The 23,973-nt window shown below is 35.0% G+C and overlaps 1 protein-coding gene across 5 annotated transcripts in view; it reads left to right on the forward strand.

Annotated features, from left to right (window-relative positions):
- The window catches only part of RALYL (RALY RNA binding protein like), a 357,282-nt gene that overhangs the window by 233,017 nt on the left and 100,292 nt on the right, over positions 1-23,973 (forward strand). The window contains exon 1 of one of the 5 annotated variants that reach the window (XM_015619705.2): positions 23,718-23,844. The exons of the other annotated variants lie outside the window; for them this stretch is intronic. Coding sequence (XP_015475191.1) covers positions 23,808-23,844 — 37 coding nt within the window. The 5' untranslated portion in view covers positions 23,718-23,807. Of the gene's footprint in view, positions 1-23,717; positions 23,845-23,973 lie in introns of those variants that run through there. 5 annotated transcript variants of the gene reach the window in all.

The raw sequence follows: 23,973 nt of genomic DNA on the forward strand, positions 1-23,973 counted from the left end.
GGTTTGCCTGAGGTCTTTGGTAAATTAGTAGGGTAGAAGAGTAAACTTCTTGCTTGATTTTCAAATGGGTTTTTTTTTGCAGTTAGGCATAATAATTATGAAAGAAAGATTGGCATATTTTACTCCTCTGCTTTTAAACTTACTATTTGTGCTCAGAGTGTTTTTTTTTCCTCACTAGTTTATTGATTTTTCAACAGAGCTGACTTATACTAAGCTTAGGTGACAGCTACCCCAGATGTCATTGCATTTCATAGGTGGCTGTATAGGGATCATGGCTGCTTGCCTGTGCAGGTGCAGAAGCAGTGGGGAAATAGAGGATGGGATATTTTCTCTTGACATACTGGATACTTAAAGTCATAGTGCAGAGGCTATCAAAGCCACAGTAGTTTACAGGGAAGAACAAATTTCTTTTGATAGACTGTTTGGAGCTCAAAGAAAACACAGTGTCTGAGTCACAACTCAAGGCAGCCTTTTTCATGGAAGGAACTGCATGGCGACAGTTTAAAGTGAGCTGCCTACAGAGAGAAAATTGTTCTATTTAATTGATTGGATTTATTAAAAAACCTCTAGAAGACTTTAAAATATAGGAGAGTTTCATCACTAGACAACCAAAGCCATTTTTTGTGATTTTGAGTACATCACTCTGTATGCCTTTTATGCGTATTTGTGTGCCTCACCAACCCTAAAGTGATCTGAGCTGCAGTCAGAAGGACCTTGCTCTTCTGGAAAAGAAATCTAAAGCAGAGAGCAGACCACAAAGAGACATTTTTTTTTGTCTTGGATTGGCTCACCACACCTTTTGACTGTTGTAAATAGTTGGTTTGATGTCATTGCCCATAGACCAAGGAATGAACTGATGCAGTTCTGCATATCCAAGATCATTCACACTTCCCATCATCTCAGTGGTCTCAGAATAGTTTTCTGTAATGATACTTTATATGACATTTTCCACTGGAGAAGAAAAAAAATTTTAAAACACAAAAAACCAAAAGCTAGAAGAATTGCAGAAACCCACCAAAATCCTGTCAGAGACTGGGATACAGTATGCTGGAGGAGGTGGGACCAATATTATGAAAGGAACTGATCAGCAGAAATATTCATGATGTAGAGAAGGGAAAGCAAGATAAATGGTGATCCTAAAAATGGGTACTGGTAGTATTAGAGCATCAGATGTCTTAGGAGAGAGATGACACAGACCCTCTATCAAAAGTGTAGGTGAAGATTGTCAGTACATCCTTAAAATGCAGAGGATGAGAGTCAGGAAGGAGAGAGTGTGTGTGCTTGGTATGAAAAATTAGGAGACAGAGGGATACAGACAACCCCTGGTGGATTCAATGAGTTCACTCCATGGAGGTGACAAGGCCTTTTGATCCCTTTTTGACAACTTAGTGAAATTTGCTGAGTTCGAGTGAACAGATAGTGTAATTTAAAAAGTATATATGCACTTTCTTGATTAAATAGTATAGGTTGGTTTAGACATCCAATTTCTTCTGCATGACCAATGGGGATCTCACACGGTGCCCCTGAACACCTTAAAGATTTGTACCAACACATATGTGCAGGAAATTTGTTTGAAGAATCAGAGCTTTTTTCTGAAGTTCAAATCTAAACTTCACTCTCATACTCAATAGAAATTCAAATAATCTCAGCTACTGGTAAGACAGTTATCTGCATAGTAACTGGAAAGCAACACTAAAAACAAGTTTGGTCCATGTTAGTGCAATATGTTATGACCTCTATTCAGTTTTCAGGCCATCTAGCAGCTTTCAGTGCTGTTTTCCTGTTTCCCGCCCTTCTCTCTCTTCTTTGTTTAATTTTCTTTTATTTTTTAATATTTTTTCTTCTTTTCTCCATTTATTTTTTGAATAAAATTAAATACAGTTTTTCATTTGCTTTGCTTTTCTGCTGAATACATTTTCAAGTCTCTGCTAGGCAATATCTGACCTTGCTGTTAATTATTTGCCCACAGTTGTGGAGCTGTAGCATAATGCAGAGCAACAGTACTGAATAGGGCCATCCATCTTCAGCCTCTTAAACTATGAAATCTCATCTACAAATAATGAAAATCTTCTATGCCCTACAGGTTGTAGATTCAGATTTGATTCTTGACTTGCAGCTGAGCCCTAGCAAGTGCACAGAAAGAGACCTGCCTCTTTCGTCAGTGCAATAATTTTTATGTCAATGATACTGAAAAAAGTGTTAGTTATGAAGCTAATACTTATTACCTCAGCCTATGTTAGAATTTAGTCTAACACCTTGAAAAAAATACCTAAGAAATTTCTCAGTGTCTGAGAAATTTTACCATTCTTTTATTTACTTATGTCTTTTGTTTGCTTTTATTTACCCTTTTTTTTTCCTTCTGTTTTATTATACTGTGCTGTGAGTTACACACGATACCAACAGGGTTTTTCTGTCTGAGAAACAAGCAATAAACCATGTGCTCGCTATTTTTCCTCTTGCTGTAACAAATTCAGTGCAATATTTACTCCTAAGCATAGGTGGTACTTGAGAAGAAAACACAGGGTGGGCAGTGAGAATGCCGAGATGCGCACACACCGCTGAAGCCCAAACCCTGCAAAGTGCTTTGCTGCCATCATCTGATACAACCTTCAACTGCATTTGTTCATGTATCTGTCGAGAACTTCGGGGAGGGGTAAGAAAGCCTGGATTTGTGAAGGAATCTGTGGGTGATTTGTAACTACAAATGTATCTGGAAGTGAATTTCAAAAATTAAATTTGTAATAAATTAATTCTCAAGTTACATCCCATTACAATTAGTAGCCCAGTTTGTCAGAAACTTTTTGTTGCCTGGGACAGCATGCAGAAAGGGACTTTTGTCCCAAAGTTGTCAGTTCATGAGGAAAATTGCAGAAAGAACTTTACTGCAATGGTTGAAGCAATTTACACAATTTGTGTTAAATCTTCAAGGACAAGCTTCAGGTACTCCACCACTTCAAGTCATGTCTTTTAATGCAGCCTGTGATGTTTACAAGTCAGGGTTAAAAATAAGCTCTTGAATTATTGTGTAGTTATGTAAAGAATTTTTCAGGTGTGTTGGACACCTAAGAAGTTCCATGGTAGGAAACAGTTATCATCTGTGTTGTCTTCACCACTCAAGTATGACAGCCAAAGATCTTGTGCATTCCACAGTAGATTTTGCTTTTTTAATTCCAAATAAGAAGAGTTTGTCACTTTAAAACATCAACACAATCTTACTATTACTGGACAGATGACCTCACCCATAAGTCATGTGTCCTTTTCTCATACTCTGTGTGACATGAAAGTGACATTTATATTGATCCTTGGTGTCTCAGCATCTCAGTCAGACCCATTCTCGCATCTCTATTTCCTGGGCTGTGTAGGGGACAAATCTGAAGTTCTGGTTCTACTTACATTCTGCTTTAAAAATTTATATTTGTCCCTACTCTTTTTTGAACCAAGTTTTTTTGGTTGTAATGGGGAAAAGCAGAAGAGGAACTAAAATTCAAGAGTGGGGGGAAAAAGAAAAGGAACAGAGAAAATAACAGGATGAAACAGAGCAGTGAAGCAGATGTTTGGCATCTGGCCATAGTGGAATGAACTCTCTCCACACTGAATTCTGAATTTGTCTTACACTGAAAAATAATTAAGTTGTAGAGCAGCGGGTTCAGAGAGCCGTGAATGTGGTGATCGAGGCAATTAGCCCCTATCAGAACCATTGTTTCAGGCTCTCTGAAAAGTCAGCTCAGTATTATTAGCTGGCCCTCTGCAGTTAGATGAGTCAGACAACTTCTTTTCAAAAATAAAGTCGACATTCCACAGCACTTGCATGTGACAGGGTGAATTCAGTAGCAAATTCCAGTCATGGCATGTGTAAGCTCATAATTATGATATTTACAAAGCTGGGAGAGGAGGAAAAGTACTCTTTTTCTTTCTTATTATTTATTGGATTAATTTTATGCATTGCTGACCACCTTCACCAGTAACTGTTATTTGGGATTCTCCTTTTTTTAACATCTTTTCCCAAATTGCTCTCTATGTGACAGGTTTGGTGACACCCATTATCTGTACTAAGGATCTTCTGCATTCTTTTCACAGTTTTTTTTAACAATGATACTCAAAATGTACATAGGATATTGTCTAAAAGGAAGAACAAACGTCTTAATTTCTGACAGGTCAGCAGAATTCATGATTTTGTCACTGTCTGCCCACATGCGCTGTTTTTAAACTGAAAGAGGGTAGATTTAAATTAGATGTTAGGTTAAAGTGTGAGGCACTGGAACAGGTTGTGCAGGGAAGTTGTCAATTCCCCATCCCTGGAAGTGTTCAAGGCCAGGTTGGATGACAGTTTGAACAACGTGGTTTAGTGGAAGTTGTCCCTGCCCATGGCAGGGGAGTTGAAACTACATGATCTTTAAGGTCACCTACCAAAACCATCCTATGAACCTGTGTAATCTGCTGATTCCATCCTTCAAAACTTAATAAAACAGGCAATCCTTTCCTTGGGTTCTGAAGCTTTACCTCTTTCAGAGGACATTAAATGGAAATATAATTGAGAATAGCCTAAGTATCACGGCTAAACTGCCATAAAAACCCTAGGATGGTGCCCTGGAACTGAAATCTTTCAGCTCTTTTGTTGTTTATGTGTTACCACACTGAGGCAAAGTTTACAGGGAATGGAACAGGTGGCAGCATGAAGATCTGTCTAATGGCTGAATCACTTTCAGTCATTCAGTTTTACTCTGCTGTCAGAGTAACTCAATTATTCTGTGCAGAGGCTTGCAGCTGCCTGTGTTTGGTCTACCTTTGTGAACTCCCACACATAAAATTAAGCTCTATAGATGTTCAACCTGCATCATAGCAGCAAGGGGCTGGACAAGCTTTTTGGAAATCTAGGTACAGGAGAACCCTGTAGTGCACTTAGATACGTGTCAAAGCAAAATACTTAAAGTTGCTATGAAGAAAGTTTTGAATGAGTAATAAGCCTGTTGTTCATACTGGTGATTGTATTTTAGACTGCTTAACTGTTTATTGCCCAAGTGACTTCTTCCTGGAGGAGGAATATATATATATATGATATATATGAGATAGTAACATGGCATTTTTTAGTCCCATCAGAATTCAGATTTTACTTTCCTTGTGCTCAAGCAACTTTGTCCTATGTAATATTCAGGAAATTTTTCTGAGCTTTCATAAAATACATTTATTTTAGGAAACTTTCCCTCCTAGCAACAAACAAAACTCTTCCTAGCCTAACAGACAGACATAACGATTTAAAGAACTGTAAGTTATTCATGTGGCAGCATAGTTTTAAGTTACTGAAAATGGTCTTTGGATAAAAACTTCTTAAAATATGTTGAGACAAGTGGAAATACAGAATTTTGCTCAGTTTCTTGGCAAGAGTAATTGTGCATAGGTATATAATCAAAAGCCATCTTCAGGCTAGGCTGTGAGTCTCTATATGGTCTAGGCAAGTTCCGTGGCTTGCTTGTTACTTCACAATGATCCTAATCACTGAAATAGCAAAACTGATGGAATGTGTCAGGAAACATTTCTCTACTACAATTAGATTTTTTCAGATGAAAACTTGGGGACCTAACCTTTTCCTATGGTTAACAACCTGTTACAACACATGCCATGACCAGAGATTTTGGATCCATACTTCTGGCATACACTGCTGTAAATTCTTTAGCTTCCACAATAAATGGAATAGCTAAGCTGTTCCCTAGGGACAGAATAAATTAAAATTAGTACATGTTTGGTGCTCTATAGAGTCCCTGGGGACACAGTGAGGTAAGGCAGAGGAGGGGTCCAGAACCCTACTCAGTTCTTTTCTATTCCCCCTACCCTGATCTGTTCCAGGCATGCAGAATCCTGGCAGAACCTGCCATCCTCTTGTTCGATACTTCCCATGATAAAATTGGTTTTCAATAGCCAAGACCACAGGGACATTTTTTCTGGGAGATACTGTCTGAACCTCTCAGGCTGCTTTTTATATCTTGCAAACAATGGCTATAAAGGAGTCATAAACAAATATACTTCTATTTATATCTGCTCATGGTTGCTATTATCGCAATTTTTTCATAAGCTTTCAAAATAATTCTTCAGTTATGTCACTGGTGGAGCAGCTAAGACAGGTTTTGAAGCTTGAGTATTACTGCTTAAGTTCATTCTACCTGTCTTAATATTCATGCAAAGGAGCTAATTTTTAAGATGGACATTAAATTAAACCTTCAATTCAAAGATAACCTTTGTCACCCTTACTTAAGACTTGCTTCATGATAATGTCTGTTTCCTCTGATTGCAAAAAAATTGACTGTACGTCGGTTTCAACAGTGTGCTTTTAATTTGGTAAGAGAAATTTCATCAATCATGTAAATTACCTAGAAATAAATCTGCTGCCTCACCCTACATGCCATTGCCTCCAGATAGGGTAGAATGGATCCTGGTTTCATTGTGAAGTATTTCAACTTTTTATTGACAATGTGTCTTTTTTTAATTATATAAAAGTTCTCTACTTTTAACAAACATGGAGTTTTATTTTTTTTTTCTGTCTCACCTGAGCAGAACTCAAATATTACATATCAAGTTTAGGCATTCATGTCCTAATTTTAGCTACAGTGTTATGATAAACATTAAAGAGGAATAGAAACAGAAATAGAAATGGAAATAGAAATAATAGAAATAATAGAAATTAGAATTAGAATTAGAAATAGAAATAGAAATAGAAATATAAATAGAAATAGAAATAGAAATAGAAATAGAAATAGAAATAGAAATAGAAATAATGGAAATATTAAAAAACCTTCCCAGAACCTTTTGAGCCATGCCACATATATGCTTCTTTTCCTAATTCAATAGAACCTAAACTCTCCTGAATTCTCCTCCAGAAATTCTCCTCTGCCATTTTTTCCTCTTCATGTAGGTAACAGACCACAAGTAGAATTTTGTTGATGTTTTTTGAGACAGAAAATTCATTACTATTAATGGGCATTATATGTTTTTTATGAATAAGTGAATAATTCATAATTCAGTGTTTGTCTTTGGGATTCAGAGCCAAATTCACTGCTATAAAATGGAGGTAAAAATGTTTGGCCATGCCTAGTAGTAATTAAGCTGAACCAGGGAATGTTCCCAGGTTCAGGACCTATATCATCCAGAGAACAAGGTTTAAGAATCATCCTGGGATGGTTTAGGCTTATCACTAATCTGGCAATACAAAGGCATGTTTTGGAAAAAATCTCTAGTCAAGGACCATTTTCGTAGCTACTCTGGTTACAGAAACTTTGTGTTGGTATAAAAATGTTTAATTGTATTGGCATGAGCTATTCCATGATAGCCTTTGATGCAAGAGAAAATTCCTAAGTGGGTTTCATTTTTAGGCACCCTCTATGGGTTGTTAGTCTTCAACATCCAGAAACTCTCAATTACATATCACTGCCAGCAAATACCAATATTCAGGGGCTTCTTCATTTGAAGAAGCTTGTAATTTAAAAAAAGAAAAAAAAAAAAAAAAGTTTTTAAGGAATTTTTCCTTCCTAACAGAACAGTGACAATAACTGCATGAGTTTGTATGCAAAACCCAAATTAATTTGTTGCAAGCCTTGGAGAAAAAAATTACAAGATCATAACAATGGAGAAAACTAACTTCTTCAAGCAAAAAAAGAACTATGTACAAGCCTCATGACTCTGAATTTATGTGTCTATTGTGAAGGGCCAGGGGAATATAAGACTAGCTGCTTCCATAAATTAGACATATAATTTTGACTAGCATTTTAGCAGACACAAATCACCACAGCACAGATATGACCTTTTTATCTGTTCACTGTGATAAGTGGAAACGCAGAGAGAGGATCTGCTTCATCTAGTTTCCAGATCATCATCTGGACATTTTCACTCCTTGAAGACCACTCCTAAGGCAGGGAGGTGGCTATTACAACCTGACCATATCTTGTGAAAAGCACCTGGAAGCAAAATCTGCTGCCTGTATATTCTGTGTTCCCCTTGGAAGCTGCAACTTTTAAACTTTTCATTTTTGGGGTTTCAGGCAAAATGAAACACAGGTATTTTGCTGACCCATAGCATACTAAACAGGTTTCTGGAGCTCAACTAATTTTAAACTTTTAATGAAAGGTTGTGAACTTGATCAAAGGATTGCTTAGAAAACATCAGTTATTTTTCAAAAGAAAATACTAATTATATCTCCACTGGTTGACAGAGCTTGTCTGCTGAATAAAAAAAAAGATTTTAAAAAAATCACACTCTATTGTATTTTTTCTTGCTCTGAGCCATTTCTGTTATTTTAGTCTCTAAAAAAACTGGCAAAAGTGCATTAGACTTTGTTTAAACTTAACAATTTTGTTAATTTCTGGGGTTTTTTCTTAAATTCACTGAATTTGCAGCTCTCCACATGGTGGACACTATATTACCTGCAGTCTGTTTTTGTTAGACTACCATTGACCACAAGATGGCAAAGTTTCTTCACTTTTCTGTTACATGAAGACAGCAAAAGGAAAAGGGGGAGGGATGCAACAATGTGGAAAGAGAGTCAAAGGAAGAGACACACCTAAGGACTCTGATTTATCTTACATCAGTTTTTCCAATTTCACGAATAAACACATAAAAATCAGATCAATGTTAAAATTCTGGTGAGATGCCTTAGAGTTTGAACAAAAGTAATATATTTGCTAGGTTTTTTTCCTATGCTTGCCAGATATTCTTTTTCCACTAAGTGCTGTCCATTTTTCCATACTGGAAAATTCTGTATTTACATTTTATGCTCTTTCCCTTCGAGGTGCTACCTTAAGAAAATAAAGCACTTCAACTGCAGTGGGATTAAAAGCCTTGATCTCTCTTGGATGTAGAAGGTTTTCAATGAGACAAGTATCTTAACTAAAATCCGGCAGATCAAACAATTACAATGTCAAATTACAACTTCAGGGCATAATTTGTTCATATTCATTTGAAATTAAACAACCTGATTGTTCTGTGTCTGGGGTAGTTTTAAGATCTTCACATCTCTTCTTCATTTGAAAGCAGTAAGAATCAGAGTCTTCTAAACATCTCAGTTCGTAATGTTTGATGGCAATTGACAAGTAGCTCTACTGAAAACCTCCACATACCCACAAAGAGCATAAGTGAAATAAATTTCTTCGAAAAGAAATCTCTGGTAACATCAAGCACCAAACTCATCAGGATTCGCTTCGAGAGGAGCCTTTTCCTCGGGGAGCGGCAATGGAAGCTCCGGGCAGCAGATGGCAATAGAGACAAAGCTGTGAGACCAGACTGGTCCTCTCAACCAGACTTTCCAGAGATTTAAACGATTTATCATTCTTCTTCCTTTGACAAAAGTACCATAACTCAAGGGTACCCCCTCTGCCTGGTGTTATAAATCTTTGTGCTGGGTCTGTGCCATCACTTGTGTAAAAGTCACTGAGGAAACCCCACGATCTCTTTTCCATACACGCAGTTCAGGCAGGTTGCAAGAGCAAACAGTTTTGTCACATTTTGATCTGCTAAAGTGTGCTCTTGGGCAAATAGAGACATTTCTTTTAAAATAGGAGAGGTTTTTTGATGAGGTGGGAGGCAAGCAAGATAAGGAATTCAAGTTTTACTTATTTGATGACATTAACGTGTTTCCCAGTCAAAATTCTTACAAAAAACCAAGGGGCAATAAGAAAATACCAAGCAGTAACATTCAAAGTACAGGATGGACTAGGAATTTGTTATTGAAAACCATAACCACATGATCAAAACATAACGTTTATGCAAAAAGATACAGATTTGCAACATTACTGAGAGAAAAAGAAGAAAAAAAAAAAATCAAATTTGCAGCGCAGTTACCAGACAAGCACTTGGAGTTATGTAAGACAAATTTTCTATGATGTGCAAACTGACAAAATAGCCTTTTGTATCAATCTTTACTTTGATAATAGAAATAAGGGGAGGATAAAAAAGAGAATTTTGAAAATTATATAGGAGAAAAGTGAAATCTAATCACTGAGAAAACAGGCACAGATATGCATGACAGTTCCCCATAAAAACTGGGAAAAACAAATTCACTTGCTGAACAGAAATGGGCCCATCTATCTTGCCCATTCTGGCAAATTGGTGTAGTGAGTACAAATGACCCTTTAATGTAAAGAAGCAAAATATTTATTTTGTGTTAGAGTTGAAAGCAGACTCAACTTGCAGAAGAACAAGCACAATATATTATCTCTGGGAAGAGGGGCCAAATACCATGGAAAAAAAAATCTGCTACAGATCACTTATTGTTGAAAATGCCTAGGTTGTTTTACATAACAGGCCACAAGCCATAGCTTTAAAAAGACATTATAAATCAAGTTCAAACACAATAGTCAACAGTCAACAGCCATTTTGAAGGAAAATCACCTTTCATTCTTACATTCCTTTTGGTTGATGTGTCTCAGGTTGCTGTTAGCATGATCAGAGAACAGATTCCTCATATTACAGATTTTGAGGCTCACTGGAGTGCAACTGATGGCTAATTTGGGCAGAAAATTATGAATATTTTGGTTATAAGTCTTTCTAATGATCTGCAATATGTCAATGTACTGAACTTAAAATTTAAGGGAAGAACATTATCATTTTGGTCATGACCGGTTTTTAATTTGCAACTCATGTCTCCATTTCAAATACAGTCCCATTTTTCATATAAATGTTGAATTACATTTTGAATTCTTACATCCAATTGTGTAAAGGAATTAGTTCATTCATTCACAAAGATCAGATTATAATAAATGGGTCTATCCCACTTATGTTTTTCTGGTTTCTTTGTCTAAGCTGTACATATAACTTACACACAGGATAATTTATATGTTTTATAGTCTGAGGTTTATAGGCTTTGTAGGCTACCTATGTCTTCCAGATTTTTACAGAATAGGTCTTACTGATGTGTAGAATCAGGTTTGGAAGGGAAGCTTGGAGATTGGAAGAAGTATGTATTTTTTTTATGTAGCATCTGCATCTGATAATTGTATGTTACAAGTAACTGTTATAAAAAGAAGATAATTTATAAATAATAAACTATCCATTTGTTTAAATTACATAACATTTACTAGAAAATATGAACTATATCTGTTCAGCTTGTTGGAATTTTTTGATTTTTAATGGTGTTTTTGTAGACAAATTCATGTATTTGTTATAAACTGCTGTATTCCTAAATTGGATTGATATGTAGTGCTGCCAAGACTTCTAGTGAGGTGAGCCTTTAAGATGCAATGACAATTTTGTTCTGGTGGAATGGAGCAATCTTGGTGTACAATAAGCTGTGTTAATGATGTTTAAATACATGTGATTTATTTTCAAATACTAAAGCCACTATTTTCATTATCTATAACTTTAGATGGCAAGAAAATATGCCTGCATTGTGTATTAAACTTTTAAAAATGTATTTATCATTAGGAGAAGTTAATTCTGCTTTCCTTTGAAGTATTTTATTTTGCTTAACACGTGCTAATATCTCAGGACAGATCCTAGATGGCAGTTTAAGGGTAGATCACTTTTTAGGTGCAGTTGCTAAGTGAACTCCTGAAAGCTTCTTTGTTTAAATTTAGACATCAATTTTCAGCAATTTTCTGGAGGCCTAAAGAATAGTACATTCTCTTTCAGTCGTCCTTAGAAACATTGAGGCCATTGAAAATTTCAAAACTACTTCCATCTTCGATCTTACCAAAAGAGAGAAAATTGGGCCCTGAAATGGCATGATTAGTTGTATGTTCAACCAGAGATAGCATTTACAGATCAAATTCCTACTTCTATTGGAAAGATTAGTTATTAAGTTCACTGAATTGGACAATTAAGTATTGTAAGCCAAATGTTCAGTTAATTTAAATTAAAATAATCTCGATGATTTCCCTGGATTTATTTTTGCATAACATAGAAACTCCCACAGCATGAAACTCAGTCATCCATAAATCCAGGCAACTAAGTTGTATAATAACTTCTAATTTACAACAGCTAAAAATTTTATTATTTCATAATCAATATTTATATTCAATATTCATATTGAACTCAATGATAAAAAATACTGCATTATTGAACCTCAGTGTATGTTTTCTGCATGATAAATTATATGAAACATAATCCTATTTCCCATTCCCTGAGGTGAGGTGTTTTAAACATTATTAATTTGGTATCACTCAGAAGCAACACTTCCATTAACATTTGAAAAAGTATTTCACTAACATTTATTATCCTGAATAAGAGCTGCTGAATAGATCTGTGTCTTACTAGACTTTTTAAAAATCTTAATCTCTTTAATAACATCATCACATGTTCTGCTGCTGTCAGAACATTGCGAGGTTTGTGTCACACAGGTTTGTGACACAGCTCTACTGTGGGGGGTATATAACTTAGAAAATTTGTCAAAAATCCTCTTCTCAGGACTATATTTCTACACTGGACCCCTCCACACACTGTATTGATTTCCAACACTTTCTCTCCTCATTTAGTCAAATCTGGTGTGTAATTTGATTGCTGTTGAAAATATTCAGCTGTAGTGTTGGCAGAAACCCTATGAAACTCTCAGAAGAGAAAACTCTCTTCACAGTACAGCTCAGAGAAAGTGCAATGCTTTCTACAATAACTTTGTATCAGTGAAACCTGCCTCAGTTTTTCACATGGTTTTATTTTTACATTTACTGAAAGTTGCTGAAAATGTCAATCACAATTTTCATTGTGTGTGTTTTACATTAAAGTCGGAACAATATGGTTGTTGGAATATGATTTCATCATATGCTTGACATGACCTTGATTTTTCTGTTTTGCTTTTTGCAAACACCTATGAATCTTTGTCAGTTTTAATCAATTTTCTTGCTTCCTGGGAAAATATGAAAGCATCACCATTTTCCATTAAGTCAAAGAATCATAGAACCACAGAATAAGACCTTTAACATCATCAAGTTCAACTGTAAATTTAACACTACCATGTCCTTCCTTCACTCAGATGAAGCCAGTAAAACCACAGCAAAAATGTCAACCACCACCAAATGCAACTGGGTCAAAGTTCAATGTCATCAGCAAATCAAATCAAAATACTCTCATTTTCTCCTTCTAGTAGCAGTTGATTCCAAGTACAGCAGGATGTTTACTCTTCAAAGCTCATATTTTAAAATATTTAGGCCATAAGTATAGTATCCTTCCACAATAACTAATAATCTGGACTCATCACTTTAATTTTCTTTCTTTTTCTTTAATTTAATCTGGAATAGTCCAGATGTTGGATTTGAAAGATTTCAAAATTATGTGGTACTGGTAAAGTAAATTGAATCTGTACTGGTTGGGGTTGGTTCCAAACAATAATGTGTAAGAGGTCTTAAATGAGAGATATGGACTCAGTGTAAAATATGGACTAGACAGCATTTTTTTATGGTGTACAAAAAGTCCTGGGGGTTAATGTTTTGTCTGATATTAATTAGCCTCCCACGAAGTTTAATGTTCCTGTCATAATTTAGAGCATAGGTTCTCATTTTAAAGTATTGTAATTGTAATTCTCCTTTCTATAAATTATTGTGCTGCAGGAGGGAGCGCAATAGGAGTCCTTTTTGAAAAGACTTGGAAAATTTTTACCTTTATTGTTTAGATATCAGTGTAGACAACACTAATGACTAACCTGGTGCAAGTTTCTGAAACCACCTTACTCTTTTAGTAGTGGCAGGAGGGACCTACAAGCTCAGTGCAGCATCAGTTAAACAGAATCCTATGAATATTAGTTTCAAAACAATCCACTACACCTTTCATATTCTAAGACATGAGCAGGAATTCCAGTTTAGAGATTAAAGGTGAGTAGTAACACCGCCTTTCTTAAATCCCTCTCTTATTTTGCTGAAGAGTACAAAGGCATTTTTTCCTTATCTGTAATGTTAAAATTTATTTTAAAATATCAGCATATTTCATCTGGCACAGCTGAACCAAAACCAAAAATTTCAAGAATGATGGTGATCTGGGGATAGATTTGTCAACAATTACTCTAGATCTCCTGATAGTTTTGATGTTTTCTCTGAACATACTGTCTATAGAAGCTGCTGTTCTTATACTATGAGAAATGGTTTTACCTTTCCAAGGTGCTGTAGAACAGGGAATAGAAAACTTGACCCTAAATTTTTCATTGCCCATGATTGAGTACAGTTTAATAAAACATCCTGGATACCTTAGCTTCACATTTTCACTTAACTTCTTAACTCTTTACCTGGATGAGAAAGCATTTTTCCTGCTAAATCCACAAACTGATAAAAGCATTCTTTATCTCCTCTACTGTGCAGGCATCTCTTTTTAATTAGTTTTCAGGTCATTGAGAACACAATTCTGGTTTTTGGGTTTGAACATTGAACAGAGCTATGTGCATTTGCAGTTAATTCAAAATATGTTGTCATATTTAGTAGTAAAACCTCAAGGTGAGAAGTAGCAGTCTTTCCAATTTCCACTTCTTATGATTTTGAAACATTCCTTACTAGACAATGTGTTTCATCTGGCAGTACCTTATCATGCCGAGGCATATTCTGATGCTCTCTACAACAAACCATGATCTTTTCTTAATTTCTGTAAAATTTTGTAGGTATTGTAGATATTAGCCAGATTTATTTTTTTTTAATGTAAAATGTGTTTCAAATGTTCAGTATCCTTACCAAAAACTGATTGAACATATTTAAAGCATTTCAGTGAAAAAATGTTAAGTGCTATATAGCACTACTGTGTTATTATGCCAGCCTTGATTTGAGCTTAAAACAAAACCCAATAATTTGGCTTGCTAAAAGTATAGTGGAAAAAAATTTGTTTCTATAGAGGATTCAATTGTCTCAGAAAATGTATTTGAATCAGCTGTAATTTTTAGAGAAGTTGATATATAGCTGGCATATTCCAAAATCTGAATTTATGAATTCAGCCCACTCAAAATGTGCATAATTCCACCAAAGACATGCAGTCTCCTTTAGACTATGGAAAAGGTGTCTCCCCCCCTTTCATCCACCAATCTAATGAAGACATTAAATCACATGCATTAACAATTTTAATTTAATATTGTTAAATTGTTAGCCCTTTCCCCACATTGCCACCTCACACAGACACAGGCACACAAGCCCTGAAAAAAAAAAACCAACAACAAAATGTTTGAGTAGTTGTGAAGTTGGAATCATCCTGGTGTTTTGTGATTCCCTGTAGTTCAAAGGATGTTGTTGTATGTGTGCCAATAGTGCATCCTTTAGCATGCTCTGGTGGTGAATTGCTACAATACATCTTTTTCCATCACTCTAAAAATCAATCTTCTACTTTTCATCTCTTTTAAAGGCCTTTTTTGTCCTCTCAAGCCAGCGATTGTACTGATTGATTACGACTAAAATTGTCCTGAGTCCCTCACACTGAGAAAGATGCCATACAATGAGAAAAGAAAGCAGAACATTTTCATCTTTCTCTTGATTGTTGTAAAAAAAAAAAATTAGTCTGAAATGAAAGGTTGAAGCAGCAACTGTTCATTGGCTGTGCCATAAAACATCATAAGTTTGCATTGTGAGCCCTAAATTGACATTTTAAGGGCTTTGTTTATTCACAGGAGGCATTTTCTCAAGCTCTCCCTGTTCTGTTTTGAACACAGAGGGAGGAGACTACATTCACTGCACTGAAGAACTGAAAATTCATTTTGAATGTGACTTAAATCTGTTTCAATAAACATATAAAAAATTTAAAATAGGATGTCAAAGTGCAATGGTGATGACAGCAAATGGTTTCTTCAAATGGTTATGCTGGAAAAAAAACCTTTTTGAAATATTCAGGTACTTAATGCTTGAACGGAGTCAAGGTACATGAATTTGAGGTGTATTTTTGAAATGTTCTTGGGTTATGCAAGAGTGGATACTGTCCTGGAAGTCTGTCCCATTGAACTTAGCATGGTGAAGTGTTTCATCAGAATGATAACTAAACCCAGCGTGAGCAGGAAAACAGAGCAGCATTTCATTGCAAGGCATTCCAATCAAATTGAAACAGATATCATCTGTTTGGAGAATATGACACTGTGGGTGTAATTCCTGTGCAAAACAATTTTCTATATTGAGATGGAATGATTTTGTAACTTAAGTAGAATCAAAAAAAGATTGATAGTCAGAACTTTCTTAAATTTTTCATGAAAACTAACCAATATTCACCACTTTATTTCTCTAGAAATCATATCTATGAAAGTTTTGTATTAAATCCACAATTAAGCACTTCATACACAATTAAGCATTGGTAGTCTGTTAAAAGCCTATTTTTTTTTTAATTCAGTACAACTGCTTTGGCCCCACATCTGATATTTGTCTACTGTTCCACATTTGCAGTATCTTGAAGATTTATCAGCTCTGAGATGATAGAAAGTGGTGCTTGTTAGAGGCACCATGACTTATTTCAGAATTAGCAACAAGGAATAAAATTTTCTAACATTTAGTGTTCTGACAGTTTTCCACAAGAATTAAAGAGTTACCAACTGAACAAAAATATTACATTTTGAAATGTTAATTCTAGACACATTAGTATTGTTTCAAAGACCTACCTAAATTCTTAGTGTGCTCATAATTAAATTGATAAAATTGTTAATTGTCAACTGATAATTGATAAATTTTTTTTCTCTTATATCCAATAGATATTTTTTCTAAATGTTTATATTTAATGAATATGGTTCCAACTACAGGGCTATGTTTGTCCTCTACTTAGGAAATTCTGTGAACTCTAACTTTGGCATGTTGAGCAATATATTAAAGATTAAGATCATTTCAAGGATTACTGTATTATAATAAAGTACAAGGAATGTTTAATAGTATTATGTTCATAAATTGAACTGCCAAGATATAGTTTAATGATTAGAGAAATTGACATAATTTATATACATTACGCATCATTTTCATTCTTTACTATAATAATGTAAATTCTAAAGAAATCATGGTTTTGTGTGGAAATAGTTTATATTTGCACAAAAATTTAGAACACAGACCGAACTCTTTTTAATGGAAAGAAGGTGTGCTTAGTCCATGATCTGTGAAAATTGACGCAGACCACCTATTAAGACTGTCTCAATTGTTAAACAGAGCTTTAGAACTAGAGTGAAAGTAACTAAGTATTGCTACTGGATGATAAAAACCTCAGCAAGATCAAATACAAGATTATGAAAGTCCCAGCCCAACTAGCAAGAAAAACATTTAGAAGAATAAATTAAAACTTGTCAGGAATAGTTAAAATGGACAAAATAAAAATAACCTGGATAAAATAAAATTAAAGTTAAGTTGAAAAGAAGCTTGGACTTAGGAAAAACAAAACAAAACATTAAAATTTCTCAAAACCAAAAGGAAACTGGCCAGGAACTAATCTGTCAAGAGCTGAGATGGATTAGGAAAGAAACTAATCTAAAATGGGAGGAATACACTTGGATCTAAGGAATGTGTAAAGTAAATGAAAAGAGCTAGAATACCATTCATCTGAGATTGATTGTCCACCTTTTCCACATGCCAAAGCAGAAGGGAAGATGTTTTTTTCTACTGTAGAAACTACCATATGGAATATCTAACTCTGAGCCTGAAATTTAATTGATTTTTTTTCAGACATTTCAGAGAGGAATATCTTATTGTACCTGGCTTAAAATAACAGCTAAATATTCCTCAGATGAAGAAACAGAAAGCTTTATGCTATCGCTACCAGTCTAAAGGGACCTGTACTTACTGTGTACATTTTTTATTTTGAGAAAAGGAAGAACTATCTGCATTCATAACTGTATTGCTTGCTTTTGGAATAGAGGAAGTAATAGAACTGGTCAAATTTCACTTAAGCGTTATAAAAGACAGTGTGGACAATAAAGAGGGGTTTAAAGCTGTGAAAGTATCAAGCTCCAGAGCCCCTGCCAATCTTTGGAATTGGTGCTGTGGGGCAGCTCTTGGTGCAAAATGATCATTTTGAATTGTAAAGCAAAGGTTCAAGCTTGCAGCATATTTTTCAGGCTACAGATGTGTTCAGCTGCTCTGGATTAATGGAAGTTACTCAAATGTAATTGAGGACACACTGTAATTCTGAAATGTGTATCTATAGGTGCCTGAGTTATCAGATCAAAGACTGTAGCTCAAAAGTACCAGAGCTGGGTTCAGCCACTGGAGATTTCATTCATTCCCAGCTTAAAAAGCTGCTCCAGTGTTAAGAGCAGAGGTTCATTTTTCAGGATTCCTTAAAAGTAGGTTTCAGGACATATTACATGCTTAAAACTTGCTGGGTTAAGTAGCCCATGACATTCCAGTCTCCCCCTGCCTGAAATATTCTGTTAATATTAGGGAGGCTGAAGGACTAATATGGACCAAATCTTGGCCAGTGCTGAATCTTATGACAATTGATGTTTATTTTGGGCATATGTGATCACAAATATGGCTTGTGAAAAAACTACAAGATGTTATCTTATCCATCTCCTAGGAAGGCTCCTCTGAGATGCCTAACCCGTTTTTAATCCTTTAGCAAACCTTCTAATGCTTACTAATAGCAAACTGGGTTTCTAAAGAACTGATTTAAATCTCTGTTGTTACAGTGTATGTCCATGACTCTTTTAACATCGAGACAGAGAAAATGGGTTATTTGTGGCTCTTTTTCCCTCCAATTTTAATGTGTTCGAGGACAGTTATAAAGTAACTCTACTTGGTTGATTTAGGAGTTTTTCTTCTAAACCTTTTTCATGTTTTGAAGTTCCTCTCTTTAATAATAGATAAAAATTTTATTTTTAGACAAGCACATGTTGATTCCAAACTTATATTCATAGGAAGTGACACATTAAACCTTGGGAAATTGTTAGTCACAGAAAAATATCCAAATGTATTTCTAGTGTTCTTGTTGGAGGAATGAGAACATGCTGGGAACTGGGCAAGGGCCATGAGGAACAGCCATTTTGGGCTCCTACCTGAGAAAGAAGGTGTCAAGCTTTGTTTAATACCTCTGTGATCATATTGTTAGATTCTCATAGTGACATCTGATAAAAAGAGCACAATCTAATGAGGGAAGCTTGACGGTGAATTCCTTAAAGACTAAAGATAAATGCTGCTATAACAATGAGACAAATGAAATCCTAGTGAAAAAGCTTCATTGAATAAGAAAAAATTACCCATGGTGAAAGTAGGAACAGTACCATAGGGGCTTTCTCCTGCTATCTAAAAAGAATCTTTTGTGTTGAAGTGTCATTACTGTCTGATAGTGCTGAAGAAAAGTAAAACAGGTCAGCAAAAACGTAAAAGATAATAGAGAAGAGAAGCAGCCAAATAGTTTTCTTAAAATCAAACACCTCCAGGAAAAAAAAAATTATTTTGATTTTTTTTTTCCTAAATTACCGGATGATGCAAGTGTTGTGAATGTAGCAAATTTTATCTCAATGCAGCATTTGATGAATACACAAGGTCTTCATGAAATCTTGCAAACTGTGTATTGTTCTGGATACAAACACTTGGGCAGAGTAAAAACCAACAGAAATAATGTAAAACTTATGAAACACTTCAACTGCATTTTGTCTTTAGTAAAGAGAAGGGTTGCTGATTTGAAAATGCTATGATACATTTTTTCTCTTTTATCCAGACAATTTCTTAATACGCACAGCTGTGATTATGTACTAACATAGAGTGGCCTCTTTGAGCATATTTACAAATTCAATCACACATTATTTCTGTCTCCACATAATTCCTCCTGCAGTCAATCACTGTCTTGCAGGGCCAAGACCTGAGAGTTAAAGTTGGGAACACTTAGAAACAATGACCCTAAACACAAAAATGCTGGACAACAATGGCAATCATCAGAAAACTCTTCGGGCAGGGTTCACTTGCCTAGATATTTTCCTGGAGACTCATAAGATGGTCTTGGCTTCAACAGGGTGCTCCAGAAGGTTGTAGGTGACCCACAGTTGCTGTGCCATATTTTCTGGCACTGTGGGAATGTCTCAGATGCCATAAATCATCAAAGTAGCCCTAGACATGAATGTTTAGGCAGTAGAATTGAACCCTTTAATCTACAGTTAACCCTTAATAAACCTTTCCCTTCTTTGGCACAGTCAATGGTCTTTTTTTCTGGTATGTTTCAGGAATGCTAGACACCTTTGCTGTGTCCTCAAAACCATTTTTGTAACTCCTTGATCTTAATTTATTATTGTAGTCATGAGCTGTGCAAATTTTACACTTTCTCATCTAACTTGCCATAGTTTGTGCAGTATTTTACCACTGTTAGGCAGGGTTGGTTTGGAAAATATCTTAAGCTCTGTCTTCATTACATCATAAAAAGAATATCATAAATATGCCTTGTTAGCTAAGTGACGTTTCTTGCTAAAGTGAATTTTATTTATCTAATTACAACATGTTAAAAAGCAATATTGTCAGATATCTGTATAAATATTTACCAGTAAAAGGTGCACATACTCGATTTTAATGCATCAATAATTTTATCAAGGAGGGGTTACTGCTTGGAGGAGGTTAAAAATTGATGTTTACACATATCCTTTATTCAAAGAAAAAACTAATTCATATTCATAGATGTAATATTTTCTTAGATGACATTATAAAAATAACTGTAGTGGAAGCTATAAAAGATTATTATTGGAGAAGACTCATTGGTTGCATTAAATTAAAGGAGGAAAGAAGGAACAGACTTTAAACTTTCTCCACCTTCTTTTTCTGCCTAAGATCTGCTCATTAAAACTAAAATTGATCATATCATCCAGGCAAAGTGTTTATTGATGAGTAATATGTGAAATTCATGTCAGCAGTTATATTTTAAAAATATCTAAATTTTGTTTCTTTACTTCTTCTTAAAAAAAGAGAGTTTGAGAATTTTTTTGCAGTATTCAAAGAAAAGCTCCTTATTGGTACCTATAGGGTGGGGAGAAGAGAATGGCAAGAGGTCTTATGGGAAGCACAGATGTGGACATTATTAATTCTTCTACCACCAGCAAAAATTACTGACAAAATTCATTCCAACATATTGTTTAAATAGCATTTTAAACTGTTTCAATCATGTAAGATGAGTTCTTGTAGAAAAGCAGTAAGCTTAATGTGACCAGGTGATTTTTTTTATTGCTCATGTGTTCCATTCATTTCTTCCCACCTCACTGAGCTGGTTACATTTAACCAGCCATATGCCAGATTCTGACTTTTTTCAAGCTGTAATACTGTGAAAGTGAATTTTAAACTCTCCTAACAGAAAACAGTAATTCAGAAAAACAGGAATATGCTGTGCCTACTCAAAGCTAGCCAGTGCATTCAAGGTTTGGGGTTATTTGCAATATTTTTTCCATGAAGAGACTTACAGTGATTCGCCAGACAGATTATATTTATGTTATTTTTAACAAATGCCTTTCATTCCACTGAAGAATCAGAGTTCCAATTAAGGCAAAGAAAAACCAATAAAGGCTGTGCTTTCAGGGATCATTGATTTAAAATAAATTAATCCCTATTCCATTAAATTTCCATTTTGTTTAATTTTTTATATTATACCATTGCCAAGTTATTTCCATATAAATACATGTTGTAATGGAATAACGCATGAAAAACCAATGGAAAAAATATGCATGTTGTTGTTGGGGCTGCACATAATACAACATGGAGAATTAGTAATATATGGCTAAGTTAAATGCAGGTTAAAAATTGGGGCAAAAAATGACAAGGAAAAGAACTGAGATTTTAGTTGCAATCTAATTTTGGCTGAGGAAAAAAATTGAAGACATCTTGACAAATCAATGAGATAAGGAAAATTTGAACTGAATAATATGGTTGAGAGCCTTCAGGTAGAAGCAGGAAGAGAGCAGGAGAAGAAAAGATTGCTACATGAAGCAGTAAATTTAAAGGGAGACCACAGATCTCTGTAGTCTAAGTCAGATCACAGATCTGATCTGGCTGCAAATGAACTCAGATGGAAAATAGAGCAGGACAACTGTGGAATTATCCTCTGTTCATATAAATTGGTGCAAAAATATTGACTCCAAAGGATATTAACTACACAATGCTATTTGAATATAAGGCCTCCAGGGTCTTTCTATATGGTACAGATATTTTGTCTGCTGCTACACTCAGCAATTATCCTAGCTTTTTTCCTTACTGTCACTTTTGATTTGTTTTGCAGTCTCCCACCTTTCTGCTGACCTCAGCAATAGATATTGTGCAATCTCAAGTGTGGTATTTTGAGACAACTGTAGATGAAATACTAAAGAAATCTAAAAAAAATTACCCATTGCTTTCATTTCCTTCAGGCTACACTTTATCCTCAGCTTTGCTGATACTAATCCAAAGCAAATGAAAAGGTATGTGGTCAGATTTTGACAGAAGGAGAAAATTAGGTTAATAGAGCAATATAAATATCTCACTTCAGTAACTAGAGATGCGTTGATATGAGGATTTGTGACTACGGAACAACTGAGAGTTAAATGGTGCACAAAGCTAAACATGGTTACACTGGAGATATAAAAAAATATATCTGACATATCTGAGAGGTGAAAAAAATATAAATTTAGGGTAGGAAGATTGAGAGGGAAATTTCTTTCAATTTCTTTTAATTGTTTTTCATTATGAAAGTATCTGTTCGTCAGTGTTTTAGATGAGTGCTACCAAATCATTTCTCTGACTGAAACATGAATGATCCATGAACACCAGATGGTATTTTTTTTTCTGTAAGCCAAAGATATTATTTTTTTTATTTCTTTGAGTAGTTAGGAGAGCTGCTGTCTAAATACATATTTTAGGCAGGAACAAGGGTACTATTACCAGTTTTCAAGACATTTCAGTCACTCTACTTATTTTTTTCCTTTGACACTTCTGTGTTTGTGGTATCTGGGATCAAGATGGCAAGCAGATCAAAATACGAATGTCTTAAAACTTTAAAAAAACATTTTCACACTATTTTATTAAAGGCAGATTTATTGCAGAATGATCTGGAATTTCTACTTCTTTTCAACTTCATTATGGTCACCAGTACCTTCTTGACTGTCATCTGGTAAATACTAACTCCCACCTCCCCAACATGGCAAAAATTTCCTCCCCTTTCCCCTACTCCCTTTAGGAAGATACCTGAATTCTTTGAAATGATGATATACCTATATGTGGATGATCAGAAAATACTGTCACTTTATCCCCATGACCTTGTGATTCAAGAGACAAGAGGGCAGTGAAGTAGCTACAAAAATGAGCCATCAGCAAAATGTTATTTGAATAGCTTTTCCCAGATTAAATCACTGAAAGGTGATGCAGAAGTAAAGAGAGTGAAATGCAAAAAAATTAATTTCATTTTATATATTTCCTGAATGAGTTCCAACCTGCAGTCAGGATTTAATTGATCAACATGTGTTGATTTTGTTCTAATAGTAATTTTAAAATGTAATTGAAACTTGAAAATGTAACCCAAAACATTTTTAGCATCCTCATATGCACAATTCTAAGACCTCTCAATTGAAAGTTAGTTTTTTGTTAGTTTATGAGGTCATTTATACAATTTTGGTTATGTGAGGGCTTTTTCAAGGAATCTTGATTTCAGACCATTGCATAGCATATTACCCCACTTTGTCAGATTACATGATTCTATCTGTGTTCTGGATTTTATTAGCTGGCGTCAGACACATTTGAAAAAAAGTATGAAAATAAATATGTTTTGTCTCTGAGCTTTGTAATAGAGAAAATAGTTAGAGCCAGTAGCATCTCCCCTGGATTTTAGGAGAATGGTACTACCCTGCCTTTCTCCGAGAGATTGCTGGTTACCTTCTGTCAGTGAGCAACTGTCTCACTGCAAAGCAGGAGCACGATCTCTTTTGTCTGTGATCAAGGCAATTATTTCTTAGAAAGTGGAATTTCTTCACAATGACTATGTACAAGAGCAAACGCAGAAACCAAAGATGTAAGTAAATCATAGTTTTTTAATATTCTTACAGAGGAGGGAAAATAAATCTCCAGTTTCATAGAAAACCATGTTTTACTTTACCCTGCTTTGCTTGAATTATACCAGGAAAGCAATAAGAGCATTTCA

This window comes from Parus major, chromosome 2 (assembly GCF_001522545.3).
Source record: "Parus major isolate Abel chromosome 2, Parus_major1.1, whole genome shotgun sequence".
In the NCBI taxonomy this organism is placed as follows: domain Eukaryota; kingdom Metazoa; phylum Chordata; class Aves; order Passeriformes; family Paridae; genus Parus; species Parus major.